Raw genomic sequence first — 13,165 nt, 5'->3', positions numbered from 1 at the left:
ATATATTAATAAATTATATCATAGTCTACTATATTATAGTTATATTATAGTCTATCTATTAATAGACAGTTGAAAAAGATACTATCTTAAAATCAAATGGAATAGTATGCCTACTGTAACAAATGCTAATTAATAGGTCTATTCAAATCTATAGTTTGTACCTATGAGTCCTTCATCAAATTTCAATTCGTCAATTTCATCAATTTAATTATATTTACATGTCAGTTGTTCTGAGAAAAATAAACAAGATTCAACACCTAAAAATAATTACTTAATTGGTTATTGATCTCTATATGGATCATCCTTCAAATGATTTAAATAAAAGTTTATAGAGTAATAAATCAAATCAAATCTTTATTTGTCCCAAAAACATAATTACAATGACAAAAATGGTTATAAATGGAAAAAGTGAAGTACAATATGAAATGAAAAAGAAAAATACCATTAATAGGGTTATACATAACTATATTAAAAACGGGAAGTCCCTGCAAGGTTCGAGGAACCTGAGCGCAGAGGCCGAGTGTTCAATGCTTAACAGTACAAGAAAATAATAATGGGATATTATTAAGAAATAGGTAAAAGAAAAAGTGAGTGAGGAAGGGAAGAGAAAGAGTAGAGTGAAGGCATAGGGGAAAGTAAAGAATAGTTGAAAATTACATAAAAAACATGAGAAGTCTTTATACTAAGCTATGAGGAAATTACATTGTTCGAGATTATCCATGTATTAATTTCAATTAGCAGTTTTCTATTTAATTTACTAGTGATAAAATGGTTAGGAATAACATCGATGAGCTTTGATAACTGATATGAAAATTGTTTTCTACAAATTGATAAAATAGTATCTGTAATTTGAAAAGTAATAGATGAGGGACGGAGGTTATACGGTGAAACACGCAGGTTGAAAAGATTCATATGTTTATTAGATGATTACATTTTTATGTAAAGCTGCCTGACAGTTAAAACATCTAGCTCACTACTTGGATAGAGTACTTGGACTCACTTGGATAGAGTCTGGGTTTTCCCAATATAGCTCTTATGAAATAGAATAAAAGTTTGAGATTAATAGCTATTTCTAATTTATACCAATAGATTATAGAATATCAATGGATAGATTAGAATTAATGAGAAAAATTGTGAAAATTCAACTGAAAATGCCTTATAATAATTATTACCTTGTTTGATTGCCGTCCTCATAGCTATCCCTATACAGTCCGTAGCCTTGCGCCAGGTCACCAATCATAGCATTGAACCGGACATAAAGCAGGTAGTCGCCCGATTTGAAATAGGAGGCTCCCTTCTCCCCAGGGCTAAGGGCCGGAATCTCCAGGAGTCCACCTTTATCGTCCAATGTGAACGACTTTATGTCACCCGCCTTCCTCACTATGTCTAGAACGTTTGTGGGGTCACTGCGATCGATCTAACGATAGAAAATAATCATTGAATTGTAAATTTATTGGAAAATTGTTAGGTAGTGAATGTGAGAAATCATTCCGAGCTTGGGATTTAGCTAAGTTCTAGACTTTAAACAGCTGGAGTCAGAAAATTGGCTTTCCGAAATGTGGCGTAGTCGTAGTCACTGTCATAGTCACGTTTGAATTAAATTTCGAAAAACTAGAAAATTGAACACAAAATAAAATAAAGAGAAAATAGTGTAAAGTTTGAGCTATTTTGAATGATTTATGAATGCTCAATTTTGTCAAGGAAAAACGTTTCTAATCATAGAAATGAGAAAATAAGACTGTCATAAAAACTGCGACTACGCCCCGTTTCGGAAAGCCAATTTTCTGACTCCAGCTGTTTAAAGACTAGAACTTTGCTAAATCCCGAGCTCGGAAACCGGCCCTGGATGATAAAAGTGATGAATAATAGAGGATGAAAAAATTATTCATAAAAATGAAAGTATGAAAGAAAAATGAAAAGTAAATGGGAGAATTGGCAAATGAACGGACAAATGTATGAAGAATCACTATGAAATGTATGAAACTTAAAGAAAAATCTATTAACATTAACTATAAAATACTTACAGAAATGAATAGGGTAAAGATGAAAATGATTTGAGAAATGAATAGCGTAGTGAATGGAAATTAGGATAGCTAATAAAATTGCAATATTATAAATAAATAGGAGTTTATAAAAATAACACTAATCGAAGGAAAACTGATAAATTAGGTATTGAAGAAATAGTTGAACAATATCTATCAAAATACATAAATGAGAATGGAAGATAAATAGATAATGATAATAAGAAATCTAACAGATGAAATAATTGGGTTGTATGGTAAATTGAACCACAGTGGAGTGTAGCACAATAATTATAGTACATTGCAATGTGGTAGCACAAAAAATGAACAAAAATAACTCAACTAAAAGTTATTTTCGGTCATTTTTTGTAAACAAAATAACTTTCTCAGGAATAGATTTTTTCAGGTATTTTTGTTTCATTCAATCAACAATACCATGTTGAAGAATTTATTTTTAAAATTTCATAAATTTATCCCTTATACTGAATTTGAAACGATCTGTCCCAAAAATTTAAACTTGAAGACGCTCATATCCCAAAGAGTAATGACCGACGATCATCGGAGAATTGAGAACGATATGATAAAACCTCCCACTCCAAAAAATGTGATGATATATTTATAAACTTTGCAGAATACGGAGTTTTATCGAAAATCTTACCTTATATTTTTTGAATCGATGCTTTTCCAATATCATCACACTAATAATATCCAGTTTGCGAGCGTGGAGTGTGATATTTTCAGCCGCCGATTTCACTGTCAAATCAATAATTACCTGGAACAATCATTATGAAAACTCATCAGTAAATATGATAAATTTCATTCTATTGAAAGTTGGAACTGATAGCTCTGACAGCTCTGTCTCTATCAAAAATAATATCGTGAAATATGAAAATCAATTCTGAAGATCATCAGTGGAAGAAAAAGTGAAATTTGTTAGTCCTTTTGCAAAAATCTATTGTGTTTTGATAACTTTAAAGTAAAAACAAAAAACACTAACACTTTTTGGTCTGGCGATATGACAGTTTTGTGCTGGTGTTGCACATTCTCAACCCTTATGTTTTTTTCACATTAAAGTTATCAAAATACAATAGTAATAATATAATATTAGTGAAAACAAGATAGATAATCAACAAAAATCTATTTTTCATTGCTCATGTGAAAAGAAATTCTATGGGAGAAATGAGCTCCTATGACCATATTATAAGCATGCATACATAATTTTCTCCAAAGCACTATAAATAATGTCTTAAGATGCGTTTACACCGGAGTTAATAACACAAGATTTTAACATTTTTTGTTATCAACTGATGTTAATTACAAAAGTTAATAACATCATGTTGAGTTGCGTTTACACCGGAGTTGATAACATGAGTTATTAATAAAAAGTTGTCAACTTGACTGAATCGACAAAAAATTCTCTTGAAAAAAGTGGATAACTCGTGTTTTTAACAGAAAATTCCTTGTTATTAACAAGATTTATGTTATCCATCGAGAGTCGGTAACTTTTGTTAATAACAGGTTACTATCTTCCCCGCAACCCCCTCGCCCCAGCATCCCTACCCTACAACTACAGCTGTTCCCTAATAACTACAGCTGCAGACAAAACACGTGACAAAGCTATTAACTTTTGTTGATAACAAAACTAGAAGTCAAACGAAAATGTTATTAACTTATGTTGAAAACTTTTGTTTCAAACTCTGGTGTAAACGCTTTATAATTTATTTACATTAGATCAGATGAAGATCATTATTTTAATGATTACACACATGTTTCAATTCAAATTTGAAGACAATTTTTTGCTTTTTATTCCGGCTGTTATATCATAATGAATTGTCTCGTTAAATGAAATCATATGAAAGTCAATTATATTGATAACAAGATCTTGTTGATAACAAGGAATTTTCTGTTAGAAAACATGAGTTATTAACTTTTGTCAAGAGAAATTGTTGACGATTCAGTCAAGTTAATAACTTTTTGTTAATAACTCGTGTTATTAACTCCGGTGTGAACGCAGCTTTATAATGACGTTTATATTAATATTGTGCTAGGCCTTCGACATGAATCGACAGAATCGTTAAATCGACATGAATCTTCAATCTTGATCCAGAACAAACCAGATTTCAAAATCGAGTCAAACCTAATCAATAATGCAAGTTGGTCAATTGCTGGTTGCTGGACTAGGCCTAGGCCTATCACACTTCTCTATTGATGACAAAATCATTCAAATAGGAGCTTTCAACATATTCAGTGACATTCACTCTAAACTGACAGCATAGGTTGAATGGGAAACATCGATGTTCAATACACATGGAATGCTGACAATTCAAATTGCATCTAACTAGACTTCAAATCAAAGACTTGAGAACTTGAGAAAGTGAGATCTTTTGTTGATTGAGGTCAATATTCTCCAATGTTCATTTTTAGCCTGTATAAAGATCGAAGGACAAGGTCGAGGAAAGTAATTTAACTGGTTGAAATTATTCCGATAACTGGTTGTTCTTTCAAGTAACAGTTCCAAAGTGAGAATCGCACTTCATACTGTCAGCGTTGGTTGAATGGGAAGCATTGAGGTTAATTGAAAGAAATACTGTCAGTTTGAAGTGAATCTTACCGTACTGGGTTCACGGTCAACTCTGATATTTTGATTCGAATATGCAGTTGATAGAGAACAAACACTTTTAGTGAGGTCCACGTTATAATGGCAGTGAAGAAAGATAGTAGAACAACGTTGCCGATCCTCTGTCTTGTCAATTCCTTCTATAGACGGTATAGTTGATTCGGTACAGGTTTATTCATGTAATATTAACTGTTCATTCTCGTTTAAAATAATCCATCACATTTCATTAAGCAAGAAATTATATTTTTCATTAATTTCATAATGAATTTTCATAATTAAGATGAAAAATTTTGTTAATTAATTAATAATTTCACATTGTTAAAACGATCTGGCAACAGAGCAAAGTGAGATAGAGATAGCGCTATCTGCTTTGTTGAATGATAGACAAGGATAGCAATACCATTGCCAAACAAACACTGCCATTATAACGTGGACCTCACTATATGCTAGAACAATAGGTGATCAAATTTGTATAGTACTACAATTTCAACATACCAATTAATTTTAATAATACCGGCTAATAACTCAAACATTAGTCTACTATAATAGTTGCTAATTAAATCAAGAGTAAAACATTCGAGCTTGCATTTATGAGTTAGTTTTTTCGAACCAGAAAGAGCTGTTGAGTTTGAAACCGCAGCTCTATGCAGAATATTGTAATATATTTTTTTATTGGGTCTAGTGAAAGATTCAGGTCAACAATAGAAATAATGGAATTTGACTCTGATTGACTATCAGTATGTCAAGGGTGTTTAGAATTGGGTTAATTAGGAATGTAGGTGTTTATAATATTATGATGTTTTATCTATCCATTCAAGAATACGAGAACAAGTTATTTGAATGACTTGGAAGAAACAAAAAACTCATACCAAAATCTAAAACCCTGATGTATTTTATACATGATGATGGTTTAGATTACAGTAACTATATAACTAGTAGTTCTGTGAACAGTAGACCTCACGCAGTATTCTCATCCACAAGTACCTGATTGAAACTATAAACCTTATGGAAATACAGCGATAGACTGGCTTCTCCACACATCTGTGTAATCACTTGTCAGCTGATTTATGATGAACAATTCTATAGTCTGATTTTTACTCAAATATTGGCGTATGAAGGAGGCTCCTATTTCCTTTTATATTATCCTTGAAATGCAAAATTTCCAAAAAAAACCTTGTATATACGTCGACGCGCAATTAAAAAAGGAACATATCTGTCAAATTTCATGTGAATCTATTACCGCGTTTCGCCGTAAATGCGAAACATATAAACATTTAAACATTAAGAGAAATGCCAAACCGTCGACTTGAATCTTAGACCTCACTTCGTTCGGTCAACTATGGTTATGGTACTGTAGTTTGAATGACAGATAAGTAATTAGGTACTGATGACAAATTTATTTGAAACATTTAGAAAAAGTTTTTGAGTTAGAAAAATGAGGTTTTTTAAATTCATTTATGAATTATAGGGTACAAAAAGGTATGATATGAAATCTGTAGCTTTGTTTGCTATAAAATGAATGCGATTTTCAATTTTTTAATACCTAGTTCATCATATTTCTATTAAAAATGAATTTTCTATACTGAGTTCAATAATTGATAGAAAAATGTGCTTTATTCCGAATAGTATATAGGAAGAACGATTGATATAGGTATGCAACAATGAAATTTGTAATTTTCCAGAAACTTTTCACATTAAATTTCAATTGAAATTCAAGTTTAAATTTATATTGAACTTGACTTTTTATTCAACTTTAATATTTAATCAAATATTTATTCTACATATGTGTTATTGAAACACTGAAGATGACACTAAAGGTGTTGAAACATGTATCTAATTTTCCAATAAATTTGTGATATTTTCAGCCAAACATTATACTGTGTCATTATGGATAAATATCACACCCAAAACAGATAAATATCACACCCAATACATCTCACCCAAAACAGTATCTGAAGATGTGTAATTGCTATTACTGTAAAGAATATAATTATTATTATTATGTTCGTAAAATATGGAATTTGGTTCAAACTTACTTCTCCGTTGCTTATGAAAACTGGATACAATGTACTATTCATCCTGATAATGTAGCTGGCAGGTGTGACGTCATTTGACAATCGTTTGATGCTGGTTTCCTGGTCTTTTGCTGGGAACTCGGCATTGTTACAGTTGCAAAAAGATGCCAACACGGAGACAATCGTCACAAAACTTAGCACTCTCAGGTCACTCGAAGGTCCCGCCATTATTATTGTTCAGAACAATATTTACTGTAATAATTGATGTTAAAAAACGTGGGAAATTAGCAGAATTAGTTCAATGGAGCCTGAAAGTGCATTCGTTTTTATCACAATTATAATTTAGGAGTCATTGCTTAAAAATTCATATATGAGCTATGACTTTGGTGTAAACGAAGCTGTAGTTAGTTTTTCAGTCCTGAAAATGTATTTCTTTAATATGTTTCCTATTTTAGTGATAATAATGTGAAATATTTCTTCTATGTTTGGTTTTGAAGCATCTAAATTTAAAAATCTACGTTGTAAAAATAATTAAGGGCTGAAAATTCTGTGAAGTGAACAACAACAAGACAACCAATTTCGGACTATGTGTAACCTTATCTAAATTTGGGAGAGAAATTACACAAGGTTACCTTATTTTTTCTCTCTCCCTATCATTTTGATGATGTACTTATTGTATCAATCAATAAAGAATAAATAATTCTATGATTATTGATACGGTAATGCATCATTTTAGTGCTTCCATGTCCTTAAGGGGGTATTAATACTGAAAGGAAAAAGATAGTGATTGATATTTGATATTATTAAATATTCAGAGAAGTATGGTGAATATTAGGACCATATTATGGTGAGCTACAGAACTATTGCATTGAAATTCATATATGTGCTATTGAATGAATAATGAATTTATTGCCAAATACAAGAAATATTTTTACAAGAAAGAATAATCATTAAAATACAATAGTTTTTGGCGTGACTGGAAAAAGAAGCCTGAGCTCCAGCCACGAGTTCTAAAAATAATAAATACATTTTTCAATCTAATTCGATAGATATTATTGATAATTTGAGTGCTCCTATGTCCTTAAGGGGATATTAATAATACTAAAAGGTAGGCCTACTGATCATATTCAATATTATGAAATCTTCATGCAAGTATGGTGAATATTATACCTACACTATGGTGAGCTTCATACTTAAGAAGGTATTTCTTTTTTCTCTCTGAAAATGCATTTTATCTGTTTTAACTCTACATGACTTACTATCTCAAGTATTTGGGAATATCTTGGAAAGTAAACATTAATGCTGTACATGCTATGTACTGTGAAACCTCAATACAGGTACGCTTTATCTAAGTCTTATTTAGATATTTAGTAATATCATTTCCACCACACCTAGTAGTATCACAACTTTAGATATTTGATTTGTATCATATTTGATATGATAGATATGATAGATGGATTTGATATGATAGATTGTATCATTAGATATTTGATTGTATCATAAGTGTTTACCGTATCATATAGAACTGTTTAGAAAAATTATGAATGATTAAAACTAAATAGAAAACCCCTACTGAGGCCTCAAATATAATTACAAATACCAAACCAACTATACAGAAAAAAAATCCCCATAACTACTTTAAGCTGCGTTTACACCAAAGTTATTTACAAAATGTTAATAACTTAATCCTTATAGAATCTATTAGATTGAACATAACTTATCATACACATGACGTATAATATATGTGTTTGTCAAGTTCCGTTCAATCTAATAGAATCTATAAGGATTAAGTTATTAACATTTTGTTAATAACTTTGGTGTAAACGCAGCTTTACTTTACTGATAAACTCAACTCTCCACTAAAACCATCATAAATGATACCATTAATGAAAAAACACAAGACCTTTGATAAAATTATGAAAACTACCTGACTACAATCAGAATAAATTTATTTTTTATTTTCAAAAAACACTATCAGGTACAAGGTAGGCCATCTTCTCAGTTTAATTGACAAGTGCTCATTAAGATACCACGATTAAAAAATTGATGTGAATAAAAACAAAAGTTGTGTAATATTTCAAAAATTTATTGGATTGATAAATTATGTTCAAATTTAGACGATGAGCGGCGGTTTTAAAGAACAAGGATTGATCAATTACATCATTGGAAGAATCTAACTAACCACAGGATGCAGTGTGAAGAAAAGTTAAGTATAGGCCCTATTCTAAATTTATTTTATGATACACACCGCGATTTAAAAAAAAAACAAATAATGTGAATTTTTTATCAAACAAAACACAATCACGTTTGATCGCGATTCTATCACTTTCTCATTAAATTTAAATAGACTAATATTATTCTTCTACAAGAATGGAGAATAAATTTAATTTCGGTTGAAACTAGAAGTAAAACCTGTCACTCAACAAACCATTCTACAAGAACGGATTAGACAAGAATTTATTATCCATTCTACAAGAATGGAGAATGAATGAAATTTTGGTTAAAACTATAGAAGTAAACCCTGTCACTCAACAAACCATTCTACAAGAATGAATTAGACAAGAATTTACTAGTCATTTACAAGAATGGAGAATAAATGAAATTTTGGTTGAAACTAGGAGTAAAACCTGTCACTCAACAAATTAAGAATTTTACTAAGTTAGAATACGACATGAAAAGTTGCAAGCATAAAAATATCAAACATATAAACCGCAATGGATGAAATTACATAATTTTCACGCTCAAACTATAAAAAATCACTAATTGGAAATTCGACAAATGAATTATGCACGATGATGAGAAAAATTATAGAAATTTCAGGTTGTAACTCAAAACTCTCAAAACTTTGACAAAATTTACAATACTTTACGACATGAAAAACAGGCGAGCATGAAAATATCAAACATATAAACCGCAATGGATGAAATTATATAATTTTCACGTTCAAAACTAAGAAATCACCAAGAGGAAATTTGACACATGAATTTTATGCACAATGAGAAAAATATTATAGTAATTTTAGGTTGTAACTCACACAAAACGTTGGAAAAATTTACAAGACTTTTCGGTTTAAAACTAGAAGAAAGGCCGCATCACTCCACGAATTATTTACAGCAAGTGAAGGAGTCCCGTAATTCGACCAATACACTTGAGACTGGAGAATGCACACAGTTGTTTGTATGCTGCTGAGAGACTGCATGAGTTTATTTCTCACTCCATTCAAATGCATACATTCCCTAATCCCTCCCTCCCGCTCTCGACCAACGCATATTGTGAATGGAAGTCATGATCCCCCCCTCTTGCCGCGATCCTGCGCGTACGTAGGGCAGTGCAATGAGTGAATGAGCCTACTATGGTAAGATTCACTACAAACTGTCAGCATACCTTATGAAAAACATCAATGCTTCCCATTTAAACAATGCTGACAGTAAAAACACTGTAAAAGTGAACAAGCTGTGGTGAAATTCTCTTCAAACTGTCAGAATTCCCAATCAAATAACGTCAATGCTTCAGATTCAACCAATGCTGACAGTTTGAAAACTATAGTGAGATTCTTCACTTTATACTTGCAGCTTTGTTGAAATGGGAAGCCTATTAATGTTATTAATAGGGTATACTGACAGTTTAAAATGAATCTCAATATAATTTTATATACGAGTGAACAAGCTTTATCATGCTCTGCTCATTCACTTTAAACGGTCAGCATTCCTCAAGTGAATAGCATCAGTGTTTGCCATTCGATTATTGCTGACAGTGGAAAATGAACGCCGCAATACACAGTTTCCTGTCTCATTTTGAAGTGAGAAGCTGCCTTCTTTTAAATGTAGGTGTCAGTTTATTGTTCGTGCTTAAGACTGGTAGAAAAGTTTACTTCTGAGATAAATTTCGAATTTGAAGGGCTTAAAAAGCATAATAGAATGTAATTTGACAGATCATGATGGTGTGTAGAGTAATTGGAGAAATTTTACGCACCAAAATTTATATTATTTCAACATTTATTCATGTATTGTACAAAATACTACTACAATCATAATATAATTATGACACTGAAGGAAAAACTAGGCTGAGCCTGTACTATTTCTCTCCAAAATTTTTGATAAAAATTTAATGTTGTCCAAAGGTTGAGGTTATGATTCTATCACACACTGCTTCGTCACTTGATTTATGGTCCAGGAATAATGATTTGAAGATTTTGAATTTTGAAGGTTGACATAATCTTTAAATGAATCACAGAATTTTCATGTTTATATTATATTTTACTCAGGCCTACATTGAACATATTTGAATTAAGGAAATTATGATACTTAAACATAGTTTTTTCATATTTTACTTTCAATTCTAAACTAAGTATCATAATTCACTTAATTCAAACCAGTGTATTTTAACTGTCTGATTTAGTTGGACTCCTCCCTGCACATGGACAGGGAGTATTATTCTTTATATTTATTATTGTTACACTATTATTTTGTAGATATATGTCTTTTTTGATGAATAAATTTGAATTTGAATTATTACAGTTGCCTTCGGGAGCCGGAAGTTTGTGTATAAAATTTGTCAATTATAGTACATTATGTGAAATTTGACAATAGTTCATTATAATTTATACATCAATTACTTTCCGAAAAACTAATATATTTGAACAAACTTCAATCAAATCGTTGAAAGTGATCAAGATGAGTAGTGAATTATTGTTTAATTTCAATTGATGAACTACATTAAATAGATTATTACCATAATTTCAAAGATGAAATGGAATTCTAGATTTTTAAATGGATGAATTTACTTTTTTGGTTGAATTATCGAGCTTTCTTCTTTGTTTTGTCTACTTATCAAGACACGACTAGTTTCGACTAAAAGACTAATCATAACATTCCAAAGTATTAAAATAAAAAATTTGACTTCAAAAACCAACGTGCCTTCTTGAAAAAAAGAAGGGTACAAGCTATTCAATAAAAAACAATTAAGTACCGTACTCATAAAAGATATCAACAAATTAATTTATACATTTTAAATTCATTTCAATAGGGCCAGGACAGTATGACAGCCGTAAGGCTCATTGACGGCTTAAATTATATATTCAGGCGATGGGACCTTCCCGCAAGGGAATCCCCACCAACAAAAGCCATACGAATTTACTTTTTTACTTGAACGTTTAATTAAATAGAGCTACTTGTACCCTTTTTGTTTCCTTTTAGAAACGATTAAATTAATTGGCCAATTGAGTTGATATAAATAATATTTGATTTCCCAACACATCTTGATTCAAGAATCAATGTTGAAGCTTTTCTAAGCCAGAACCACTAACTAAGACTCAGTTAACCTTCCGGTGGGCGCGTAGCAGCACTCCGTGCTGCCAACTGCCGAGTAATTGTTCTTATAATAAGTAGGATGGCGTTCATTTTACAGAGTGGGAATACTCGGTACCTGCAGTTGGCAACATTGGTGATACAATCCACATGCTAGATGTTGTTTACATTTATTGTTTCAGTCATGACTCGTGAGTTGGAGACAAACACATATACACGTCCTAGGCAGCACTCTGTGCTGCACGCGCCCTTATGTAAGTATTATAACTGTTTGAATATTCATTTATTTCACCTTGAATTATTTAATTTGCAGCAGAATTGACTCTTCCTCAATGGTTCTGTATCTTATTCCATCTAGCAGATACTTCCGAGCTGGATAGAAGTCAATAGATCTGATAGAATTGTAAATAGCTTTCTTGTCCATTATTTTGAAATTTTACTTTCCTTGCCCTATTACCATAGGTAAGGAAAGTATTGCTTTCCGAAAAATTTAAGGTAGCCTAATTTCTAAATGTCTATACGTTTCAAGATCCCCTGAGTCCAAAAAAGTGGTTTTTGGGTATTGGTCTGTATGTGTGTGTGTGTGTGAGTGTATGTGTGTCTGTGTACACGATATCTTATCTCCCAATTAACGGAATGACTTGAAATTTGGAACTTAAGGTCCTTACAATATAAGGATCCGACACGAACAATTTCGATCCAATGCAATTCAAGATGGCGTATAAAATGGCGAACATTTTGTCAAAAACAGGGTTTTTCGCGATTTTCTCGAAAACGGCTCCAACGATTTTGATCAAATTTATACCTAAAATATTCATTGATAAGCTCTATCAACTGCTACAAGTCTCATATCTGTAAAAATTTCAGGAGCTCCGCCCCATCAATGCAGATAGATTCCCAATTATCAGGCTTCAGATACAATCGAAACAAAAAAAATCAAGTGGAGTAGATTGAGCATGAAAATCTCTACAATTAATGTTCAGTAACAATTTCACCTAAAATTGAAAATAAGCTAATATATAATTCGAGAAAATGTGATTATTCAATTGCAAATTATTGTTGATTCTATTAAATCATTCACTATGAAGAGATAGCAGACCTCATGTGTGTCTCCAGCGTTATTGCCCTGTCACCAGCTGGCTCAAATCTTTGAATAGTAGACTTGAGATGCGCGGGAACACTGGCGTCAGGTGATGAATTTTCATA

At 31.5% G+C, this 13,165-nt stretch overlaps 1 protein-coding gene across 1 annotated transcript in view; it reads right to left on the bottom strand.

Annotated features, from left to right (window-relative positions):
- LOC111049427 (aminopeptidase N-like) overlaps positions 1-9,857 on the bottom strand; it is a 48,545-nt gene extending 38,688 nt beyond the window's left edge. Inside the window, exons 1-4 of the mRNA XM_039434665.1 lie at positions 9,688-9,857; positions 6,675-6,905; positions 2,680-2,793; positions 1,173-1,417 (exon numbers count right to left, since the gene is read on the bottom strand). Of these exons, the coding sequence (XP_039290599.1) occupies positions 1,173-1,417; positions 2,680-2,793; positions 6,675-6,881 (566 nt within the window). The 5' untranslated portion in view covers positions 6,882-6,905; positions 9,688-9,857. The remainder of the gene's footprint in view (positions 1-1,172; positions 1,418-2,679; positions 2,794-6,674; positions 6,906-9,687) is intronic.
- Positions 9,858-13,165: the final 3,308 nt, after the last annotated feature.

This window comes from Nilaparvata lugens, chromosome 8 (genome assembly GCF_014356525.2).
Source record: "Nilaparvata lugens isolate BPH chromosome 8, ASM1435652v1, whole genome shotgun sequence".
NCBI lineage: Eukaryota > Metazoa > Arthropoda > Insecta > Hemiptera > Delphacidae > Nilaparvata > Nilaparvata lugens.
The sequence above is the reverse complement of the archived record's forward strand: the minus strand, read 5'-3'. Positions and strand labels throughout refer to the sequence as shown.